Source organism: Diorhabda sublineata, chromosome 1, assembly GCF_026230105.1.
Source record: "Diorhabda sublineata isolate icDioSubl1.1 chromosome 1, icDioSubl1.1, whole genome shotgun sequence".
Taxonomy (NCBI): domain Eukaryota; kingdom Metazoa; phylum Arthropoda; class Insecta; order Coleoptera; family Chrysomelidae; genus Diorhabda; species Diorhabda sublineata.
This window is the reverse complement of record NC_079474.1, coordinates 37,139,210-37,164,869: the sequence shown is the minus strand read 5'-3', so window position 1 is coordinate 37,164,869 and position 25,660 is coordinate 37,139,210. Positions and strand designations below refer to the sequence as shown.

General features: G+C 32.0%; 1 protein-coding gene across 1 annotated transcript in view; it reads right to left on the bottom strand.

Moving 5' to 3' along the window:
- Window positions 1-1,482: 1,482 nt before the first annotated feature.
- The window catches only part of LOC130443075 (muscle segmentation homeobox), a 64,534-nt gene continuing 40,356 nt past the window's right edge, over window positions 1,483-25,660 (bottom strand). Inside the window, exons 2-3 of the mRNA XM_056777538.1 lie at window positions 7,963-8,150; window positions 1,483-4,479 (exon numbers count right to left, since the gene is read on the bottom strand). Of these exons, the coding sequence (XP_056633516.1) occupies window positions 4,204-4,479; window positions 7,963-8,150 (464 nt within the window). The 3' untranslated portion in view covers window positions 1,483-4,203. The remainder of the gene's footprint in view (window positions 4,480-7,962; window positions 8,151-25,660) is intronic.

Sequence of the window (25,660 nt, the reverse complement as noted above, 5' to 3'; positions counted from 1 at the left end):
ATTAAAATTTAATTTTTTTCTAAACTGGAATCACGATAAGGATAATCTTCACATTAAAGCATCATCAAATAAAAAATTATCAAATAATGAAGTAGTTTGTGATACTTACACTGTCATAAAAAATAATTGTCACCAATATTAATTGCCTCGTTGAACATTTATGTTATCCTTAATAATTAATTGCAAAATTAATTGAGAAATGTCTTGTGCATCACAAATTAATTATTCCTTATCAATATTTCAGATAACTATGGTTAATCACTGAGTTTATATACATGATGTTCCAAAAAAATACACGATCTAAATGATCGCGGAATGTCAAAAGCAGTAGTTAAAGATGTCGATCATTATATCATAATAATCGTATTGATTTAGTTGAGTGTTGAATTAATTGCTCAAGGTTGAAGGGCAAAGAATTTTCTCGTTGAGATTTCAAAAAAAAAAATTAGTTAGTAAATTCATAAAATTATCCACAAAATTTTCGCGATTCTAAGATACATTATTTATTTAGTATGAAAGCATATGCGCGTATATACTATGTCAAACCTTTGATATAAGTGAAAATAGTCATACACGCATCTTACTATAAACTTTTTGTGATTTTTTCGGAAACGACTTCAGGTAGATCACCTATCAGCTGATTAGGAATCCTAATCCAAAACGAGATTTAGATCACAGATTTCGAACTTTTCTATGAAAATTTCAAATTCACAACATAAATTTTTAATTTTTATCAATTTTCAATCACTATTTAGATATATAATAGATTCTATATGTTTGATAATTATTATTGAGCAGTTATTTAGTTTAGTTTAGTAATTTACCCACTCACGCGGATTTTGCTCTGAAGTTTAATATTTTATTGTTGAAATGCAGAAAACTGCAAACACCGTTAACCTATCAATGACGCTACTCATTAGAATTAATAGTAGACAGCATTTTGAGAGGAATGAATAATTTTTAAAGTTCAACAAACCATAGGCAAATGAAAAAATCCGTCAGCAGATCGCATTTGCGCGCCGGTATTCCAGGGTAGAAAATATCCTACCATATAACTACGCTCCGATAGACTTGATCATTTTCCGAACAACAATGAACGTGATCCGCTTTGGTTTTCGAACATTCAGATCATGATTGGGTTCTTGGTTTCCGAAAAGTCCTTTAGCGTCTCTACAAAAAATAAAAGCTACAGACGGACAAAAAAAAACATGTTCATTTTCCAATATCATCTTTGATCAACGTCCGATGGTTCCAACAAATTTTAAGTAAAACAAGGGATGACCTCTTATAAACAAAGAAAGAATTCACTTTTTCTTTCTTGTTTATCTACAGAGTTAATTCCATAGACAACTTCATATATTTTACTTTAGTAGAAATGGGTGAAACGATAAACAAGTACAATTTTCCACCTGCTCTAGAAAATTTGCTCAACAGACTATTTTGATATTTTCAAAAAGGTTGCGCAATATTTCCTTTCTCTTATTTTTTTTATTCTTGTTTCTTCTTTATTTAGCCTCTTGAGAAGTGCTATCTCTTGGGAGGTTGGCCGGGTGGTCTCCTTAGAATTGGTTTTTGGAACCTTTGTCCATTTGGCACAGCGATCTTCCATAATTATGTTGACGTGGTGTCTCCACTTTTGTCGTCCTGAACTCTTAAATCGTACTATATACGAATTTTTAGATATTCTCTTATAGCTTGGCTTCTTATTTGATCTCTTAGGCTCACTGCTTCAATAGTTCTAACTGTTTTCCTCTCTGCTGCCCACATAACATTCTTCGTTTCTGTTGTGTCCGCTCGGGTTTCCCCTGCATATGTATATACGACATATGATTGATTTGCTCATGAGTATTTTACTATCGGTGGACATATTTACCATTTGAGGTCCAACAGATATTTTTGAGGCCACTTGGGTTCTCACTTATCGTTGTAAGCTTTTGTCGCTTGTGATCTGGATTCCTGAGTGTACATTGCATACATTGGTGAATGGGGTTGTCGTTTACATCTTGTATTACCATACATTATGTTTTTCCTACAGATATTTGTATATTAAGGTTTGGAATGCTGTTGTTTGGAATCGATCTTCGTCCCATCTTGTATCCTCCCATAATTAAATGGGCTTAGACTACCACCTTGTCGAATTCCTGTTAGTATTGGCGCTTGTTCGATAAACCCTTGTTGTGTTTTGATCGGGGTTTTGTTGTTTTTAATTAGCTCTTCTATTACATTCATATAATTTACGGGTTTCTCCAAAGTACATTAATAATATCAGCTATTTGAACAAAAGGAACGGGGTTTTTGAAATTCTATGGTTCTTTCAATTATTTCTCTGAGGTTGAAAATTGCGTGTATTGTTGATCTATATTCTGATAAATGTGTGGGTTAAGAATTATGTATATGTAATATTTTCAACTTTACAAATTTCCGTATCCGAGAGAATAGTGAATATTAGTGGGAAAACCATGCCAACAGGATCTGTAGAAAATTTCATGATCCACAGTTTTTGTATGGCCTATCACTTCTGATAAATTTAACGTTTACAATAAAAATTCAAAAACTCCAAAATGTTGACCTTGACAAATTTTTTTAGCACCCATGGGATTGATGAGGACTTTTATTTCTAATGGTAAACCTGCGGTCCCCCTAAAAATTGAGATATGTCGGATATTTGTTTTTTGAAATTTCCATTTTGACTGAACATGGATATTCAATGCTCTACGACAGTAATCACTCAAATTTGTGGGAAAGTTACCATATATCCAACGATTACCTTAATTAAGGTCATCATTGACCTTCTATAGAAAGAACAGTCCAATCTTTAGCTTTTCATCTTATCTTAACTTTACTATTTATTTTTTTATGATAGTAATTTACTGTGAACAATACATCTTTTTGTATCCAATATCTGGCTCCGTTCTCTTTTTCTACACTTGTTCCACCTATAGTCATAGGCAAGTATTCATAGGTTTTTTAAACGGAACATTTTTATCATTTATTTGATTCGCTTCATTCTTGGGACTAATTTATATTAATAGACTTATTCTCTATTCAATTTCGATTTGAAGAGTTATCTCTGATGTTTTCTTATACTATATTCAAAATTTGCAATATCGTCTATATGATTCTCTACTTATGGAATGTAGTTCAAGTGAATAACATACATCAGAATGCTTCTCTGGGGTACTCACCTCTAAAATCTCGAATATTTTTCCTGTTTTATACGGAACAGTCTTCCCGATGAAAAAAAGAAGAAGAAAGCTGTGTTAAGACATTTACCATTAAATCTACTTTGCAATGAACCCAAATTCTTTTCTTTTTGTTAATTTTGACTGTTTTATAGTTATATTAGTATCTTATTCTTCGTTACCATTTTCTGTTGATCTTTTCCTTATCATCCTTATCATCATCATCCACCTACCATCTTTCTATACTCGTAACAATACGAAATATTTCCAAGATTTTGGAAGTAAATAATTTATAACTATTTCACGTTACTATGGTTTGTATGCATTGCTATTATAGACTATATGATCAAGAAACAGAAATCCATAAAAACAAACAAGGAAGGATATTGATAAAGAGATTCATACGCAGACATTATTATATCAAAGAGATACTTATTTACAGAAAATTTAGCAAAGTTTTGCGGCTGAATCATTTTTAGTATTAATATAATAATAGTTTGGATAGTTTGGAATTTTGTAATGACCCAATTATATCTAGTTTCTAATTTTCCTGTAATGCAAACCAATCAGTGTAACTAGTTTTGTAATTGAATTTCATTTGCAATAGAATGAATCAATTGCAAAAACACCTACTTTTGTTAATATATCATTAACTAGCGAGTTTCATGGCACAGATCAATACTAATTAGATTAGATTGTGATCATTTTGTAACACAAACCCGAAACGTAACCAACATAGACACCTTTTTATGTTGATTACCTAGATTGTTTTATATTGTTTATCATGAATTGAATTTTATGAGTTTCAACTTCCGTTCAGCTCACCTTAGAAATTTTTTTTTTCAAAATCTTCAAGAGTAAATCCGAAACGCAATGTGCAATATCACAAAATATAAAATAAAAGTTGTCCTAAATGTATAACAGAATCCAATTAGTTTTAATTTGATATATAAAAAACAGATTCTCACTTCAACCATTCAAATCACGAAAACCCCCAAATTGATTCCATCTACTCAATACTTTAGTTAATATGCGGACTGGGCGATCTTATATTCCCCTGCGGTGATGCCATATGCGGCAGGGGTGGCTGGGGCACGAGACCGAGGGGTGCCATGGGCGGTCTAGCCCCCAGCAGTGAAGCTAAAGGATGCGTTCCTGGAGAGAAATAGCCCTGGAGGGCTGGATGGGGGTAGAGTGCGTGATGATGGCGGGAAAGTGAAGCCATTTTTAATTTTTCTAATTCGGCTTCTTGAAGTCGTTTTGCTTTCGCTCTTCGGTTCTGAAACCAGATTTTCACCTGTAACAAGAAAAAAAAACATTTTTAATTTGAAGTAATGAGAAATGTTAAATACTAAGTAAGACGTCTATTTATATACAAGGTGCAATGAAAAGGTTAGTCATAGTCATAATCATTTTTTTTTTCGGATGTTTTCTGTTTGATATTCTCTTCATTTCACTACGAAGTATTGCTCAGAAAAATGTTTAAAAATTTTTAAAGTAGGTTTGAAATCCCCAAAATTTTTTATGTGACGTAGTCTTGTGTATTATTAGTTTAATACATCTTTTGTCTAAAAGCTGGAAAAATGAAGAGAACCAGTCGAATGAGTACTGCCTTAGAACATATTTCACTTCACCACACTCATAGGGAGTGCTATTTGAACATAATAATTACTGGGTAGCACATAACAATGCGGAGACGAACAACAATCTAGAGCATCGGGTCATAACGGTACTCCAAGTCGGCCAAGGAATGTCAGCCAAAATTAGTCTGCAAGGGAGCTGTTAGTTATTGTCTTCAATTACCACTTCACAGTTTATATTTAGATCCAAATTAAGAGCTAGCTTCTTCAAGTTATCTATCGTAGATATAGTAGACTAAATGTTATTATCGCATATATAAGAATTTAACATACATCTATTTATTGGTACCTATATCATCATCCAAATCATTTATTCGTGATTATATACACAATATACAAATAATATTTGTGCATGGACAGTTAAAATGACTTAAATCAAGAAAAAGAACATGTTAAGAACGACAAGACTATGAATTATTATAAATTTATATGTCCTGTTCGATTAGTAGTAAAAATGTCTATAATCAATATATGAGGAAACCTACACGAACGACAAAAGTATATAGAAAATTGAAAAGACCCAAATTAAAAATAGTTCATAGAACAAGAAGAATAATATTATCATAATACAAAAGTACAGATTACTAAAATAACATCGATAATGATTTTATTGAAAATACTATATTGTCCCCGACATGGATCGTGAAGCCAGTCCTGTTCAGTTATTCGTGGAATGAACGTAATGAATCTACATGGTTTCCAATTAGACTTTAAAAACAGACCCATTAAAGTGGGTTCTGAGGAAGTATTCATTCATCCATCTGACACGGTGTTGGCAGCTATACAGAAAAAAACTATTCTACATGTATAGAGCGAAACTATGAAAACAGCGCAGCTACTAGAGATCATGGATGATGGTACACCGGTTATGATGGAGTCATGGAACCACGACGAAAAGGTTAGTAAAGGAAACTAATTGGAAAAGAATTAGTTACGTCTGCGAAGAAGATCTCAGTACGTGGGATCAATATAATAGATTACCAAATGACCATCAAACTGGGAAACAACGCTGGATCCTGCATACCAGTAACGTGTATAGTCTGCCAAACCATGATAACTGACAATTCCCATGACCGATCCCAACAGATGATATCAGTGGCTAGTCAATCCTTCAATCAAGCTGAGAAAAGGAGAATGGAGAAATTTCTGTCGCAGTATAAAGAACTATTCATGCCAAAAGAAGGAAAAACTGGTATAACAGCAGCCCGCAAATACAAAATTGATACTGGTGATGCTAAGCAAACCAGACAATCAGTTCGTAGACCACGCAGAACAAATAGTGAAGTAGCTTGAAACAATAATTTGGGAGAGGGAGAGTAGAAAATAATAAAATAACCATCTACTAGTCCATAGGATCAAAGATCAGGAGAACGAGTGTAGTCTAGGTACTGAGAAGTTACACGACAGTATATCGGGAGTTGAAAAAATCCTTCAGCGAGTTCGAAAGGATTATTGAATGAACAGTTCCAACGATGTTAGGGACTAGTGTAAGAAATGTACGACTCATGAAACATTATAATGTGAGAAACCCTTTCGAAAGGGTTGCTTTGGATATCTCTGGACCATTTCCGACGACAGACAGTGGTTATCAGCCGTTATGGTGTGAGCTTGGAAATCCACAGCGATTAAGGAAGAAACTTTGAGAGCCATGTGTTCCAGGAAATTTGTGATCACTCGGGAATATAGAAGACCAGTACGACCGCATTACATCCTCAATTAGATGGAATAATCGAGAGAATCAACAGAACTATTAGCAGATATCTGCCCAAAGTTGTTTCTAGCTACCAGAAAGATTGTTATCAGTATTTAAAAATTTTATTTTGTAGGTGTTTCACATGATTTGGACGTGAAATGAGTCTTCCTTGTAGATTGGAATTTGGTTGAAGGAGAATGGACGACATACACGAATTGGTTCGCTCTATTATTTCAGTTGCCAGCAACATAATGCAAAAACGATAAGACACGGAAGCCGGTTATTTTAGAGAGGGGGATACAGTATGGCTGCACAACTCGACAAGAAGAAAGGGATTTTCTCAAAAATAACAAAAATCCTAGGAAGGTCCATACTTAATGATAAAAGGGATATACGATGTCATCTATTGTATATGCAAGATTTCCAATGAAAAACCGAGTTTTCCACCAGAACAGTTAGTGCCGTTCGAAGGAGACTACGACAGGAAGGGATGAACCATTTACGAGAAGAGCCTGACCATGCCTTCGAAGAATGCGTACGGAGGTACCGGCAATGCTAGATATGGAGTCACTACAGAACAAGAACTATCTTTGTTTACTCTGCCTAAAACTTATTCGCGCTGGCCTATACCATCCCTGCCCGTTCAAGGTTGGTAAAAGTCTTCCGGAAAAAGTTTTGTCAATTAGAAACATGCAAATAGCAGATCTCAGTCCTCGGTAAGACGTTGAGAATCAAACACAATTTGCGGTACATTTTCTGCCGATTTAAACATCCAGTCCCGGCCATACATGAGTTCCACTATAAACTTCTTTCGAAGGAGGGAGTAATGCTACGAACTCGTCCATGATACGGACCGTCTAGCCAGTCTTGTTCAGTTATAGTTCAGACTAAAATTTGGCGGAAGCGAAATTGTTGGATATTTGTTTTTATCACAGCGTTTGTTCACTTCTCTAGCCATTCTCTATAATTCTAGAAATTTTGTTCTGATATATATATTCGAGCTTGTTTACCAGCGAAAATCATAGTGAACGTAACGAAATAGAAAAATAAATGATATATAAGTTGGTTTAAATGAATTAAGTAAGTAAAACAGAGTGTGAACAAAATTTACCCCACCGTTGAAAGACGGAAATTAGGAATTAGGAATTAGGAAATTAGGAAATAAGAAAAGCGATACGTAAATATATGTAAATGTACAGAATACCTCTTATTCGTGTGATTTACTGAGTTTCGCAGTATCTTATAATTTTACCACTATTATCCTCCCCTTCTTTGTAATAATTTCGATTATTATAACGTAAGAAAGTGAAATGTATATATAGAATCTCACGAATCGCTGTAGCTGAATACTTGACGGAATACCAAGTAGGGAGTTGTTTCAAAAATAAACTTAATCAAAAGCTAATTGAATGATGATAATTTTATAAACCAAATGTAACGAACATACTTGAGTTTCCGTTAGCCTCAATGAACTCGAAAATTCTGCTCTTTCGGCTATACTAAGGTACTGCTTATCACGGAATTTCTTTTCTAAAGCTAGTAGTTGTTGAGTTGTGAAAGGCGTCCTGGGTTTCCTATTTGGTTTGTGTTTTCTCAAATTACATTTTAGTTTGGCAGGTTCCCCATTTGAATCAACTGTAACAAAAATATTGAAGTTAACAGATTTCATATAAAGTAATTTCATAAATTTTCCATTATTTCAAAGATGACTGACTTACTTATATCTCTACATATCTAATTATTATAATTTTAACTAAACCTAATTATGTTTTTCGTTATTTCCATTCAGTCATAGTGAGGAATCATGTAATAGAAAATATTGGATATACGCTTTAGCTTAGAATATGTCCCTTATAGTTGAGGTTTACTTGACAACTAGTCTTTTACTGTTTCAACCTCAGAAGAAGGAATGTTTTACTATGAAACTAATCAAAAGTGAGAAAAAGTTTTTTTCTCTTCATATCATTGTTATTTCGATTCTAAAAAATTCTTCGAATTAATTTATTGACAAGTGGGCCGATTTGTTGATGATAATTTTTTTAGGTCTGAATATTCCGCTTGAAATCTTATCTGAAGTTTGACTAACAACTGAAAGCAAAGTTGAACAAAGCTAAGCAGTAGGAGACCGATTGTATGTTATAGGATTTTTTTTTCTAATCCCGGGAATATAGGATTCCATAGTGGCAATCCCAGGATCCGGGGATAACCTCGGGATTACAAATATAAACTAAATATCATTTTTCTAAATAAAAATCTCCTCTTAATTTGGCGAAATAATTAAGTGAATGTTTGTAAATTGATTCAAAATAAAAAATCATATGCATACATCTCTTTGAGTCACTTAACTTTACTCTTAATAAACAAAACTTCTACCACTTTCCGTTTCATATTATAACTGCAATCTACACTGCGGACATCAATATGTGTCGTGGCGTGACTTTGGGTAGTTGAAGTGAGCGTGCTTAATTTTTTTAGATTGCGAAAATAAAATCTTAGAAATAATAATGCATCCAAAGTTTCATCTCCAAGCTTGCTACATAAATGTGCTACTGTGTTGAAAAAGCACACTCCTTTTTAAATATTTATAAGTTTGCTCCAAATTATAACCTTTTGTGGAAGTTGCTACAAATAAATTCATTTTTTTCTTTTAATCATTTTACATCTTAACTTCCCTTTCATCTTCTTTTTCAATTTCACATCTTTTCTTCATTTTTTCAGTTAACGTGATAATCTACTTTTTATAAGCTGTTTGCTTAGACTGGAAAACCATTCTTTGGAACTGTCATTACAATTATGACTCTCATGGATCTTTAATGTGAAAGCCGACCTGAATTGTTTTCGCTCCATCATTGAAACAAACACCTAAAAGTAGCATCAACAAAGCCCTTCTACCGATAATTTACCCGAGGCCATAAAAATCAACCAACTCATTTATGAATTCAAAATCAGTTTTATCAAATTTATTCACAGGATTATTCGGGTGTACCAGCACATTTTGAATATAATTTTTTTGGAACATAATTTCGGTATGTTCCATCTAGTCTTGCAATCAAGCAACAAGCAAAGCTCGTTTTATGTGCTGGTTCTACATCCTCTTGCAGATTGGTGTCATATTTCAAGGATCCCCGTTTGAAGCTAGAATCACTTTGCCAACTTCTCTTATATTTCAATCATTCGTGAAACTTTCTTCCAACAACTAAACCTGATTCTAAATCTTTATCAAAATCTGAATTATTGATACAACCATTCGGAGTGGTATCAAGTAATTTTTTTATAGTAAATCCCAAACGGCGAAATGAATACCATGCGCAAAGCAAACTTGATGTTTAGTATTAACCAGTTTGCCTACTATTAGCATTACGTTTGGACTGTCAGTTACTATCGTCACAATACTAGATTCCAGTGAGATATCTAACTCAGAAAGGCGAAATCGTGAAATACGAATACAGGTCTTTGCATTCAGATATCCATAAAGAGACCGATATTCCAAAAATTTATTGCAAGCGAATTTCTATTCTATCTCACTCAAACTAAATATTTCTACCCGGTTTTTTATTACAGATAATTCAGCTTATTTGTTTTTTGCTTTTGTGACTGTAATTTATGACATAATTGCGCATTGTAGAATCTGATTTAGCTAAATCAGTATAACCTTTAGATAAAAGCAACTATCTTTTGACTTCACAAAAAGGAATATGTTGAAAACAAATGTGTATAATCCTTTCGTAGATCCTCCTGTGGTTTTCAAATAGTTGGACAAAGCTTTCATTTCTGTAAGAAACTTGTCCTGAGTAGGTATATTAGTCATGAAAATTTATGTATATATATATATTTCATATTTGTGGAAATTTGAAAAAAAAACATTTGGCTATTTAGAAATGAGAAATGATTATTGAAAATCACTCTTTCTAGTAAATCAAGAGAACTGTTTAGAAACAACAGAGAAATATCTCGTGTTCAATTTGATGACATTATTGGTACTGGAAAACAGACTTAGATTCAAAACCGAACTTCGATTTAGTAAAAGCTGAGTGGTATGTATAAGGTCGCCGAACTCCACTATGCTCTGGATCTGGTAACTGCCTTTTTATTGAAAGAAACTTATATAGTTTTTCTCAATTTCGATTTTGGTAGGTGGTCGGCCATACTCTTTCGCGCAACTCTTTCTTATTTCTAAAATTGAGGCGCTTTTAAAAAATATCTGGTTCAGTATTATGATATCCAATCAAGGACAAATGTGTTATTATTCACAGAGAAAACTGATTCATACTTTGTAAAGGTTTGCACAAGGAGAATTATTCTAATTTTTACGAGAGTTGCTCGAAAAGTTTCCAGCTTATCCAAGAAACAAACTTGTCCACTATAATTATTTTTAATTTTCAACTTTATCTTCTGGTAAGTGTATATACTTTTTCTAGATAATCTCCACACTTTTTAACACTTTCAAATATTATTTGACGTCTTTCTCCTCTCTTTTCTATATATGATCGTTGTCTGACAAGTTCTATTTTCATTTTATCAAGCAATGATGCGTGATAATCTCTTGTCATTGTTCTGCATTTAAAAAGATGAATACAATCCCTTCACTAATGGTCACCACAATTTTCTCAAATGATGGAGTGTAGTAGTGCATCGGGATTTTTCTACAGTTATAATCGACGTAAAAAAACTTCCTCTTTTTACTAAAACTACGTCAATAAGGTTCAACCAAAGAGTTTACGCCTGCAATTATTCAGACAGCATATACATTCTTTTAATATGCCTACAGCCTCTTATATCTCTCTATCCTTAAACTGATGGTCGTACAGTACCATTTGGTGAACTTTTTTGATGATATTGCTGGTTGTTTTAGTTTTTGGCTAGCCATAACACTTGCCGTTAATCAAGTTGGACCGGTCACGATTGAATTCAGCTGCTCAAAATTTGACGGTCGAAAATGATGTGTGCAGAGTCCAATTCTTCTTTTATTTTCGTAGGCGTATTGGTTTTCAAAAACAAATACATAATGACAGTTCGATTTTTGATATTTTGTGAAAGTTTTTACATAGATTGTCAGCTATAGAGACCACGGTATAAAAAATCGCAGGTGCGTATTTGTTTTATTTACGTACAAATTTATTTTGATATTTGAAATGAGTGTGTAAATGTGTTTATTCTTAGATATGGCCAGGTAACTAGACCATAAGGATATAAATATCTAATAATTTCTATTTTTTCTTTATTATAAATATGAAAGCAAAGTGTTGGTTAAATATGTTAAAGTTGTAGTTATATATAGTTATATGTATAGTTTTGCTCTCCCACTTAAAGACTGTTTGGTAACCTACGCCGGTTTCATTGGCAACATAAAAGAAAATTTAAAAATATGTCCAAAAATGTTCAGCTCTTTGTATTTGGAACAAGTTGGCAAAGGTTTGAGCTTAGTAAAGGGTGCAGTACCATCCTTCCATTTTCCTCGTAGCTATTTTTAAATTTTTGTTAATGTTATAGACTATGCGTGTTGGTAACTCCACCAATAACTTTTGGGGTCCACTACAAACACCACGACGATCGATTGAATTGTTTCGAAAGATAACTTGACGAAAGTCTGTTGTTTCCATATGCGTTTAGTATTGCTAATGAACCAAGAATGGTGCTGAAACAGCAACTCGAGTTGAATATCTAAAGGGGCAGAGACTAAGTGTCAAAAATTTTGTTAGAATCTTACAACGCAATTGTATATCCCCTCACTTATTATGATGAGTGCTAACATCTTCAGGTCGAGGTCAAAAACGTTTCAGATTATCCTCGTATTTTAGTTCAATAATTTTACCTACAAAAAGCGAACAATTTGGGTAACTAGAAATATTGGATTTAATGTCAAACGAAACTTATAATAATTTAATTGGTCGATAGTTTCCTACAACAAATTAAAATTTACTGCTATATAGTCAACTAAACCTGTATGATCTCTAGATTAGATTTCTTGATTCTTATACAGAAGATAGAGGTATTCATTAAAACTTGAGTATATCATATTTTTTGATAAAATCAATATTAATTTGATATATTAAAGTTAACCAGTGTTTATAGGGGTAAATTCTGTAAAAATACAATTGTAATACAAACAATTTCACAGTTGCTGTCATACATATCCATCAAATTGCTTGCTTTGTTCCAACTTCAACAGATGGTCTTATCTTTCATGTGTTCTCTCACTTCACATCAACGCTTGTTACAGTAATTCTGTATTCAAATGAAAAAATTTTTGAATAATTTAATTGAAATAGCATGAAAAAAATGATTTAATAGGTGTGCTGACACTAAAACACAATATATCTCGTCTTTGCCGACGTCATGTTTGCAGGCACGCATGGCTCGATTTAATTGTATAAAATTATTAAATTAATAAAACAGAAGTTTCAGGTGCATTTTAGTTCCAAATCACAAAAACTGATGTTTGTTCAACTATATAAAATAATTGGACACTGACGGAATATCATCGTTGGTACGGGTGCTGACACTAAAACACAATATATCTTCTTAATTAGTAGTCCTGATGACCTCGTCTTTGCCGACGTCATGTTTGCAGGCACGCATGGCTCGATTTAATTGTATAAAATTATTAAATCAATAAAACAGAAGTTTCAGGTGCATTTTAGTTCCAAATCACAAAAACTGATGTTTGTTCAACTATATAAAATAATTGGACACTGACGGAATATCATCGTTGGTACGGGGTAATTCTTTAAGTGTTCATAGAATTATATAATTATATTTTTTATAAAAAAAGCTTTAGGCGGGGGTAGGGAACATCCGTAACAATTTTTCATTTGAAATGTTAAAAAATTCAATTTAATTCTAGAAACTGATGATCAACAACGAAAGGGAACATAAGATTTTTGTCTATTTTTGATAAAGACACAAAAGCTACACAGTGAACATTTTAACTAGTCTCTGGTAAAATTTTAGTTACCATTTTTATCCGTAATATTTCTAACTAGATCGCTAACAAGATCCTCAGATTTTAGTACGTTGAGCTCCGGTGCGGCCCATAGGCCCGCAACTGAGCTTTCTCCACAGCCCAGAGAGGTACGACGTATTTTATTTCAAACCTTCTCCTCGTTTTACATTTTGGTTGGACGGTCCAGGTTCCTTGAAACATTACCCCACACCTGGTCCATTTGATTTTTTTTCATGATCATTGAACAACAAAAAACCTCATTTTTCATATTTTGGTTTTTTTATTCAACATAATTCAAATAATATTTATTGCAATTGTTAATTTGTGCTATCTTCACATTACCTGTACCTATTTTTGGTATATTCAGTTTTTATGAGATAAAACATGACAAATTAAAAAAAAACGGAACTTTTATTATAAAATAAATTCAATAACAATAAATTGTTGTAACAATCACAATTATTTGTGATTGTTATGTTTATGTGGTTTTTCAAAACATCACTTTTTAACATTGGATTTAACAATAATTTTTTTTATTTTTTTTTCACAACATACAACACGCATATTTCTAAATGTTTCAATACAAAATAAACATAGTAAATATGACCTTACTCAAAAGCATTATTTTTGATCTTATATATTTTTCAAAATACATCCTGCATTTTTGCACTATACATAAAAGCATAAATCATCGTTCAAAGGATAAAAAAGAAAACAAAATATTGTTTTGATTTTTCCAAACTCTACACCCTATATATGGAGTGTAAAAACAGATAAAATATTTTGGGCCCAGGGGAAAGTTTATCAATTTTGTTTGGGGCTCAACGTATTAAACTTTTGCACTGCTTTTTATGGGTCTCAGTTTGTTGAAAGAGCCATATGTTTAATATACTAATAAGAAATGAGTGTAGTTCAAGTCGTTTCAAGACATTGAAAATGTTCAAAACGAATTTCGTTTAGGCTAGAAGTTAAACCCATGTATGTTCTGGAAGACTTTGATGACTCCGACCATGTGATTCCAATTTCACGGGTTGCAAATAAAAGACCAACCTGTAGTTCCAATTTGACGATAAAATATCCTCCTCAAATATTACAGTTCCAGTTCAAGACCAATTACAAAGACATCCCGAATGATTTGGAGTAAATTTCTTTCGTGCTTCAATTCTTAAGGGATGTGAATCTTGACCATAATATTTAGAAATGAGAAATGATTATTGAAAATCACCCTTTCTAGTAAATCAAGAGAACTATTTAGAAACAATAGAGAAATATCTCGTGTTCAATTTGATGACATTATTGGTACTGGAAAGCAGACTTAGATTTAAAACCGAACTACAGTAGAAGCTGAGTGGTATGTTTGACGTCACCGAACTGGTAAACGGGCAAACCCCTAGCATTGAGAAGCAATAAGTGCATTGTTAGTTAATAATCCGAGTAGAAAATGGAATGCAGTTGTTGGAATGGATTAAATTCAATTATTTCGTTTTTTTTTTCCAAAAATTTGTGATTTTTATTACATTGTCATTGCTTAGGAAAGAAAACGGGAGTACTCTGTATATATAAGAAATCTCGCTAAGAAATAATAATCGACGGTTCTAGCATTTTACCATAAAAAGTACTATTTGAACTATCGGATTCATATCAAATAGTAGACTTTCTGTCTCTGTACATCGTGTACATCGTTCGTTAGTATGTGTGATATCAAATCTCTACTAAACATTTGAATTTCATTTCATTCTAAGAATCTCGAAAATTGATATCCAAAACATTTCTCTTTTCCTGCTTCTTTACAGCTTGTTTTCGTTCTTAACTTTCGCCTAAATTTTAGGTATTGGTATTAAGAATTGAACTTTCATCTTGACTTCGGTAGAGGATAGAGGATAGTTGCAAAATATAATCTTCACTTTTTTTGGAAAAATTTATAAAAATATTAATTTATATCAATTGTTATCTCAAATTTTCGAATCAATTTAATAAAAAAAATAAGTTGAGTATGTTATCTCTACAATTAGTGAATATGTTTGTTCTTCATGATCAATCAAGTAACCCTTAACTTTCTCAGTCACAATTAAAACTTCCAATAAACAGAAAGTATTGTAAATTATTTAAGTTAACATTTACATTTTTGTTTGTATAGCCTTGTGATTGTAACAATTAGAATTGGCAGCTCTGTAATAATAAGACACGAAAAGTGATATTAATCAATAAAGTTAATGCTTAGAAAAGTATTGTTTAATTATATGGAAAAAGAATAAACTAGTTACATGTAATTTATAGAAAGTTTGTCTATTAGCTTAAAATTTTTGAGTAAAGTTGCCGTTCAATTATCACTCATATTGAGGAAATAAATTTGTTAATAAAGGCTTGTTTAAATTTTTTTCCAAATTCTAGGAAAGACGGTTAGGCATGGAAAAATGGCTGCCAATGTTTTGGAGGAATAGTTATGGATAATGCCAATTGACATTTAATATTAAAGGAACCGTTACCTAAATAGAAAAAGCAAGAACTCTCTGATTGGCTAATAACCGATGAAATAGTAGAAAAATAATCACTCAAAAAAAAGTTATTGAAGCAATTTAAACATTTACTAAAATATGTATATGAAATATCAAAAGAAATGAAACTTCTCGGGAAACAATTGAAATGATTATTACTTTCGAGTTAAGTGAGGAACTGTTGAAAATAACCCACCTTACAAAAACGGCTTATTCATTTATGTATATAACTATCTGTATATATAAATTATAAGAAATTAATTATTATCAAAATAACAGGATTTTCTTAGGAATTTATTTCACTATTAATTGAGTTGTGTGAATATTTATTTTTAAATTTTAAGAAGATGTCCTATCTAGTATACTATTTATGTATAATATAATAATAAAATTTAGATTTAGTCATTTCCTGTTCCTTTATGCTGAAATATAGAATTGGTGTTTCGAGCATACAGATTATGTAGGAGGGTGCATCGAGCGCACATTTGCAGGTATAAAGACGTATTTAGCTTGAAATGTTAAATAAATGTTACCATAAATGAAAGAAGAAAAATTAGAGAGTTAATACGTTCTCATCAATGCGATTATAGTCATAGTCTCCTAACCTAACCTAACCATTCTTAAAAAAGAAGGCTTTTTTGTGCAAAATCAAAATACGCAATTTTTCAATTATTTTGAACTTAATACCAAAAATGCAATCATTCTTAGAAAAAATAATTTTTTTTTATCAATTTTTGTTCAATATTTTAGATAATATTGGACATTTGCTCATTTTGGAAAATCTTAGATGCTGCTCATGGTTTTTCCTTTTGTCCTAATGATAATAATTATTCAAAAATTCATATGTTTGCCCATCTTAAGGACTTCGGCAGATGAAATTTTCTTGTGCCCTTGTAGAACGATCTTTCGGATTCGACACAGGTAGTGTGCGTTAGATGCACGAAATGTTTTATAAATGTTCCTGTGGGCTCGATGCACGTGCGCTCCTCGCACCCCACCTAGAATTACATTTTATGATTTAATGTAATCACTTTTTTTCGAAGTGGTTAAATTGAAATCCAGTGAAAAGTCAAATAAGAACGTATCGATATTAAATATCTTCTATATTAAAATCCGTTATCTATCATAAAAACTGTATTATCAAGCATTTTAAGATAAATTTCAATCCTAAACAAGCTCTTTAAAGGCATCAACTGCTCCTTCGAGGAATGAATATAATTCTACAATTAATCCACCAATCAATTCGATTCTTTATGTATCAAATTACTGGCTCATACATGGAGTATTATCTCATATCTTCCTGATGTGGAGTCTGTCGTACCCCATGGTTAAACTCATTGCAAAACAATACATATATGCCTATTTTCTATTAATGAAAAATGAATTACTCGGATTTTTTAATGTATTCTCCGTTCTAATCACTATAATTTCTTTCATAATTACATTTGGTACAGTCTGCTACATAGTATCCGCTCACGCAGAAATTTGATTTATTATGATAATAAACATCGTGAAAAATATATGTTACTTTCTTGTACAATTTCATGAAAAAATAAATAACACAAGAAACTGATAGTCGAACATCTTTTCCGTTTTCAGTTTCCACAACTAATGGGTCATTATTCAAAACATCCCAAACATCTGTTTTGTTGGTAAAAAAAAGGAAGAATAAAGAGTACAGCAGCCGAAGTGATATTTCCATGACAATTTTTAAGTGAACATGACACGATTCTAAAATAAAAAATCATCCACAAATATCTAGACAGATTCAGTTGAAACTAACTTGCGCAGGGTCAAATTAGCCTTATTTTCACATTTCATTCTTTTGATGTAATTTTTGCTTTATGACTTTTTTTAAATAAAAATAATTATTTAAATTCCCACATTGTAAATTTCATTCTTCATAAAGTAGTTGCACCGGCTTAGAAGAATATTGAATGAAGTTGCAGAAATACTTCGCAGCTATGACAGTGGATGGTTATGAACCGTTACGCACGTGAAACTCCTGTCTCTCGTGCCCCATTTATAAATACCATATCCTTGGATGACTTTAGAGAAAGTAATCTTGCACTGCACTAGGCAAACTGTAATGCTGCCCTATTTGTTTGGAACTCCTACCAGTGAGTGCTGGCAACTAACCAATGATATAGTTTGCAGTTTATCTCCCATGCACCAGAGGGTATTTCGTATCATGTCTGATGCCTAGAGCATAGAGATAACGACTAAAATAACCATGTCTAGTTCAAACACAAGCTTCCAGTGGTATTTTTCTACCTGTTTAAACGGAGCAGTTAATTAGTAAGTCATGAAAACCCCCCTCTATGTATTCCTTAACTTCTCTGAGGTGTTTCAATTCATCTTCGTAGAAGCTGTCTTGTAGACAGACTTTTCAGTAATAGCTACCTCAAGATTTGGATTAGGACCCACTGGTTCTTTATTGACTCCAGCCTTATCGTTGTTCGAGCGACCTTGCAGCTATCATTTGCCACTCTGGAACAGCAAAGTATACTAGTTCAGCCGATATGGCTTTTATAGCATTTCTAGAGGCTTGGCAGATTGCACTTAAGGTTTCGTTCCCCAAGCTTCTGTTCTCTTGAAACAACTATTACTTCATTAACTGCTTCATAAGTAGTATCAGTTCTAAAAATGATCTCGAGTTTTCGAATCAAAATACGAAAATGGAAACGCATCATGAATTTTATTGTTCAAAAAATAGTTGCACGAGCTTAAAAGGTTGTTCAAAGGAGTTGAAGATGTAAAAACACAAGCTCATTCAGTTGTGATCTAAATTATAAAGATAGATGAATTTTGAGCTGGAGGCTGGTTCTGAGTTCACTCTATTGCATCCATGACTGTGTAACTTACAAAATCTACTCAAATATTAGTAAGGGATGAAATAATAGAAAAGGTAAAAGAGGTAAAATTCAATAGGTATCGTAGTTATCAAAGTTATCAAATATATGAGAAATTAAATCGTCAAATCAGAATAAAACAAACAATACAAAAATAGTGAATCCAGCACTGTACCACATATCTATCTCGGAAGCTAAACAGCCAACTAAATGATCATTACAATATATTTATTGCCGGGGCGTTTCAGAGGATTAATATCCATCTATCATGAGACAGACACAGAAATCTTTTCTTGCTATTTAACATTCGGCTGCTTTGCTGCTTGAAAAATGTTCGGTAGTGCTTTGAATTCCTCAAAACGTCGGTTGTATTTCAGAAAAGAGAATTTAATACTGAGTAGTTGTGGAAAGAAAGATTAAAGACGAGGAAGGTGACAGCTGCGAAATGAGTCTTTGTTTTGATTGATTTTGACGATTCAAATATTTAATATTTCAAAATGTCACGATTTGGTTGCAATACTGACAAGAATATTATTGAAATCATAGAATTAAACACACCAAAAAAAATACCGTTTACAGTAAAAAATTTGTATACATATAGACTTCTGCAATAAAAAAAAAGTATCAATTAAATGGAAATCGGACGTCAGAAGAATTGTCGTTGATTTTAAAGAATTGGGCTGTGAACATGAGAACATGAAAAGAAGATGGTACAGAGTTTATACAAACATAACAAAAAAGCTGTTGAAAGAAAATTATAAAGAAATTAAAGATATTATTAACCCATTCAAAAGTATTGTATCTCAACAAACGCGAGCTGCCCGCGATTTTATACGAAGAAAACGACAATCAGATCCCTGTAAAAGTTAGCAAAGTTCGACAACAATAAGTTTCGCAGAAATAACGAAAATGATAAATTTATGGAATGAAAATACCGCGGAGGGCTGCAACGGAAATTCTATCACATAGTCACGGTAGAATTAACTTGGCGAGGTAGGGAAAATGCTTTTTGTTTGACTGACTTTTTGGTATCGAGTCAAACAACGATTGTTTTGTAACAAATCGAGATGATTATAACCCTGTATTCAGCAAGACTTGCCAAGGTCCTTCAAGAATCTGTGATGTAATTATTTCTAAGAATAAATCGTCACTCAAAATCCGATAATAATCGATGGTATAATATGTCGATTGGAAGAAGTACTATTCGAAATTTGACAAAATCTTGTGCCGAAGCGATTGGCTTGAATACCAAGGAAAAAAATTACTTAGCACATCAATAGATAGACTGTGGCTAGTCGATTAGCTAAAAGTGATGTACAAGAGCAAGAGCTTATAAAAATTACAGGTCACAACAATGCCAACTCAACAAAACCCAACTTGAATATTGACGAAGAGCATCATGAACAAATTATTAACAGCATCAGTTATAGAAACCAACAAGTCTTCACTTAACATTTCTAATTGTTTTTTGAGCCCCAACCAAAATTGATAAACTCTTTCCAAAAAATTTTTTTGTGTGATAGTAAAAAGATTTATTTCGAATAAAAAGTGGAAAAATGATGTTTTTGTGTGTATTATACAAGTTTGGAGTAAGCAGAAAAGCTGCAAGGAAACCAAAACCATTTATTAGGGACATTGCGAAAAACTAGGAAAGGACTACCTAAAGACATTATACAAAAGAAGCTGAAGAAATGAAATTACTAGCAAGGAAAACCTGTTGAATGCTTTCTACAAAGTATGCTGATGAGATAGTCACCATTGACAGATGGTCAGGAAGGGTTGGAAAGCCTTGAGGCCGTGGTCGACTATAACAAAGGCTAATCTACTATAGATATGACTGATCAAATGGCAAGTTATAACAATTCTTTTAACTGTTATTTGATACAGAAATGATAAATGTTTATATCCTTTATAAAAGTATAACAAAAAAATTAGATTCTCAAATCAGTGTAGCAAATAAGTTACTGACAGAAGAAACTACTGATCAAGAGACGCCAAAACCAAAAAAAACATTGCTTGGGAAAGAAAAAAGATCCAAGTCACAAAGTGAGGAGAGATTGTGAAGGGTGCAGTGAAAAAATCATAAAAAAATACAAATCAAGTGTAAGGTAATGTTTCAAGGACACAGGATGGTTCAACTACGTTGTGCGGTTCATAGGACCTGCCTGGGCTGTGTGGAGAGTGTAGTTGTGGGCCTATGGACCGCACCAGACTCAACGTGTTAAATAAATTATCTGTATTTTTCTTATAATTCGCAAATAATTTTCCATACGACTAAACATCGAATATTGATATTTATCAAAAAATTTTAACTGATTTCGAAAGAAAGCTATAATTTTTTTTTCGAATAATTATCAATGTCTTTGAGTTACTACTACTGAAAATAACCAACCATTAATATTTTATGGAGTTGTAATAAAGAGTATAAATTACTTATTTATCTTAATATTCGATCTATTCATAAAATACTTAATAATTAGTTTGTTAAACAAAACCGTGAAACCGACCTTGCTATTTTGCACTAATAAAAAAGTGGCTCGAAATTATTCATTTAAACTAATTAGTATCATATTAACTATAACTATTAATTACTATATTTGATCTAACGATTACAATTGTTATGTGAACCAATAGACAGTTCAAAAGCATGTATGAGGGCAGTTTCACGCAAGACAGCCTCTTCAAGAAAACATTAATTTCATGGAGATCTTATTTTTCAATATAATATTATGTGTGCTAGTCTTAGGTTCGAGGATTGCGAAGAGGTAGCACAATAATCAAAGTTTGATCACTACTTAAACTTATTATGTATACATAAAAGTCAAACAAAACAATGGGCACAATATTATATACAAAAAAAAAAACAAAAAGTCCTGCCTGCCAAATATCTAGGAGCAGCACAGTTCCTCTGAGATCTAGGCGTTCAAGATCTTCTCGTTTCGCTATATGGTGACAAAGTAAACTATTTAAACGTCTCGCCCGGGTTCATGTAAGTGTTTTGGTTATTCATAAAACGTGTACCAGTTATATCGGAGAAGATAATTGCATTAATTCATTAAAAAAGTTATAAAAGAAAGAAGATTTTTAAATGCAAATGCACATGACGTGATAGCCACAATCTCCATATCCACACACTGGATCGGCTTGCCACCTAACCATTATTGGGAACAAAAAGCAACAATAGGCGGGTGGAATGATGGAACAAAAATTTATCTCAACACCTTTGGAATCCCAACACACCACATACTAATCTGCCTCCTTAATAATATAACCAATAAAATATAAGCATTTCTTGATGATCTTTTGACATAACTTTTACTCAGTTATATGCCGAACTTTATTCAACTCTTAAATAGGATAATCTACATGAGAGTATAAATGATAATGTCATTTTCAATGGCATCCAAAAAAACCAAATACCATTAGATCATATTCGAAACACTCCAGATGTATTCCATACAGGTAATTCATAGACGCATCGTATGTACATGGAGTAAAAAGTAAATTGCTTATTTTTATCACCAGCAATAAAATCCTGTCCTGCATCTGATGTGAGAAGTAAACAGTTAAATAGTGGGAGTGATAAAACAAAATTGAGAATAAAGTAATAATCTATAATTACCAGAAAGCTCAGAAATATCTTGTGAAAGTGCAAGTTATCATATATTACTGGTAATTCCGAAACATTAATTTAAGAGAAAACTAGATATAAAACAAATCAGGATTAGTAACATAACAAATAAAAATAGAAATCCAAACTGATAAAAATACAGACCCGGACTAAATCCAAATAGAATAGCAAAATTAATCCACAGATGGATGGGAAGATCAGATTGTGCAAGATATGGAAAATCTGGGAGTACGTGACTGGAATAAACAGATGCAAGACAGAGAAAAATGGAAATGGAAACTACAGAAGAAATGGCAAAAACATTTCATATTATTGATACTAAATACGAGTCAGGTACTTTATTGAATTGCTGCACTGAATTTTGAATTAATTTTCAATTTAACGAATGATTATCGAAAGTCAATAAGAAAATATGATCCTTGTGTGTTTCGTGTGAATAGAAGTTCTACCGGAAACTTGATACACAACTTGAAGTTGGAATAAGAAGAATCATGGCTTATGTGGATAATTCAACAATATTAGAAGATTTAAGTAATCACTATATAGGAAACATAGTCAAAGCATCACAAATGTTTACATGTCTAATTGATATACTAGTAGAGAGTAAAGCGTTCAATGGAAATTGTAAAAAATGTCAGATTGCTACGTTAACCTTTAGGAGAAGACGAATTGGCTTGTAAAAAGCCTGCTACTGCAAATAAAAAATTACGTAGATTGTCCTCCACTGATTATGAATGAAGAATGCTATCTAGAAAACTTTGTTCAAGCGTTTGCGGAATTTATAGGAGGCTCATTATAAGGACATGGATTATTTGGATAAAATCTAAAGCCCTATTGTACCTGTAAGGGTTAGAACATATTTCGTGGTTCAATATTGTCTAATAACCTTCTTCCATATTAGAATAAATAATCACAAAATTTACAGTCGTACATTTTTTCAACAGTCGTATATCTACACACTTTAACGAATTTTGTGTATCTGTTTAGATGAAATTTTCTAATTAAATTTCCACTAATTTTAAATCAAGCTGTTGACTTGAAATTTAGCAGACTTTCTCACTTTCGATGACAACAACATGACACATGAAAGATTTAATAAAATCTCACGAATAAATCACTTATCTATTTTATAATTGAATTTACTTGGTTTTACATAATCTATAACGATTTTTCTAAAATAAATGGTACATACGAACTCAATGGTCATAAAGATAGCTTACAATCCTAACGATGTTATATCGAATCTTATTAGGATCTTAGTTGAAAAGGCACTAAAAATAGGCTTTTGGCTCCAAAGATATGTGGAGGAGAGGTGGATACTAATGTAAAATGTTATAAAATGAAAACACAGTTTAAAAGTGAACCGACATAAAATATGGGCATTTGATGTATACAGTATACAGTGCTCGGGAGCAGTGGAACAAAAAGTAATGGTTTCTATGTAACTAACTTTCCTTTACATTTTTGTAACTACAAGTGTATTTGTTTAACTTAACTTCTATTTATTAAATTCATTGATAAACGTATTCATGAGTTTGTAACGGACAATGATTTTTGGTAATCATTAAATTATTGCTTCTACTATTTTATAGGTAAATGCTGGGCGATTCGGAGCGTTTATTGTGTTTAACACTTTCTTTCGTAGTACTCAATTTGAAAGTACTTCCACAGAACGTACTACGTTTTTCATCAGCCATAAAAGGAAAAGTATGAAAAAAAAATTAATCGATCCAGAGGAATATTGTTCCAATTTACTTGATTGTATTTTTAATAAGATTAAAATCTGAACCGTTCTCTATCAAGGATTGTCACTAAGTCTTAATGAAAGAATTGTTGCGTAAACACTAGTAATTAATGAAATTCATATCAAATATTTCCATAGTAATTCTAAAACTAATTACGAACTTATCTGTCTAGAAATGTGCTTACTGAATGTAAATATTGTAGCCTTGTAGCCGCTTGAATTGTAAAAGTCTCCCTTAAAGTTAAACGATTATACAACGTAACCGGAAACCTTAACTTTAGGATAAAATCAAGAATGTTAATCGAAATTTACATTTTAGGTCTAATTATGTTAAGGACGAATAGGATATTCAATATTTAAATGACACAAGAGAGCTAGAGCCAGTTTTTTATTCACTTTGATACGTTGTGTGCATAAGTCTTTTAAGCATTTAATTCATCAACAATTTGCTATATTCCATCAATTGACTTCTATACAAAGCATTTTGATAGAAGCTAGAACGTCAAAAAGATATTCCACTAAAATATGGCATTTATAAAATTATAACTTATCATAAAAAAGTCAAAAATTAAGAATAAAAAGATGAGAGAGAGAAATGTTTTATTGCCAAAAAATTGTTACAATTTGTAGAAAACAACTCGTAAAAACTAAAAAACAAACATAAACATATAAAGATACAAATAAAATGAAATTTCATTATACCGAAGAAAACCACAATGAGTGACAAAATTATAGGTAATAGTAATAGGTAATAATTAGTATAAAAGTCCTATGTAAGTACATAGTAAAAATTAAACTAGTATGCAGCAGGCCCGGAATTAAATATTATTATTAGAATAGAAGAATAGAGAAGACACTTTTCAGTAAATATGTGTTCAAATTATTGCGGTTTGCGGGAAAAAATGATATCAATTTGATTCAATTGGCAAGTGAATGTGCATTTTTTACATTGTAAAATATTGAGCCCTTAACTAATTTTGAACGAGGAGTAGGTATGTAAAGATCGTGCTCCACGTTCCCAAGTGGAAAGCCGTGCAACGATCTTTTTGAAATAGAAGAAGATGAATAAGGGCGGAAGAGTCAGAATTTTTAATCTTTTAGACAAGGTCCCTGCAAATGAATACCTATAATTTTAGTAAACATTTTAATTTCGAAATTTTCTATATGAGGTTATTGTTTTTTTGATTAAAAATTTCATACCCTCGTAAGGGTATGGTATGCTATACAAGTTAAATAAATAGAATTATCAATAATTAAAATTTATATTTTGTTCTTATACAGCTCTCGTTTATCTTGTATATTCAACAAGATGTCCAGATGATTACTGTGAATATTTATTCAACTAAATTATATTTCGAAATGAATTTATCAATGATCATTACTCCCTATATGTTTTAAAGAAGTTATGATGCAACTGTTCTTCATATAAACGTTGCTTTAGCGTCTAGACATAGACATGATAATAATTATTTATTTAAAC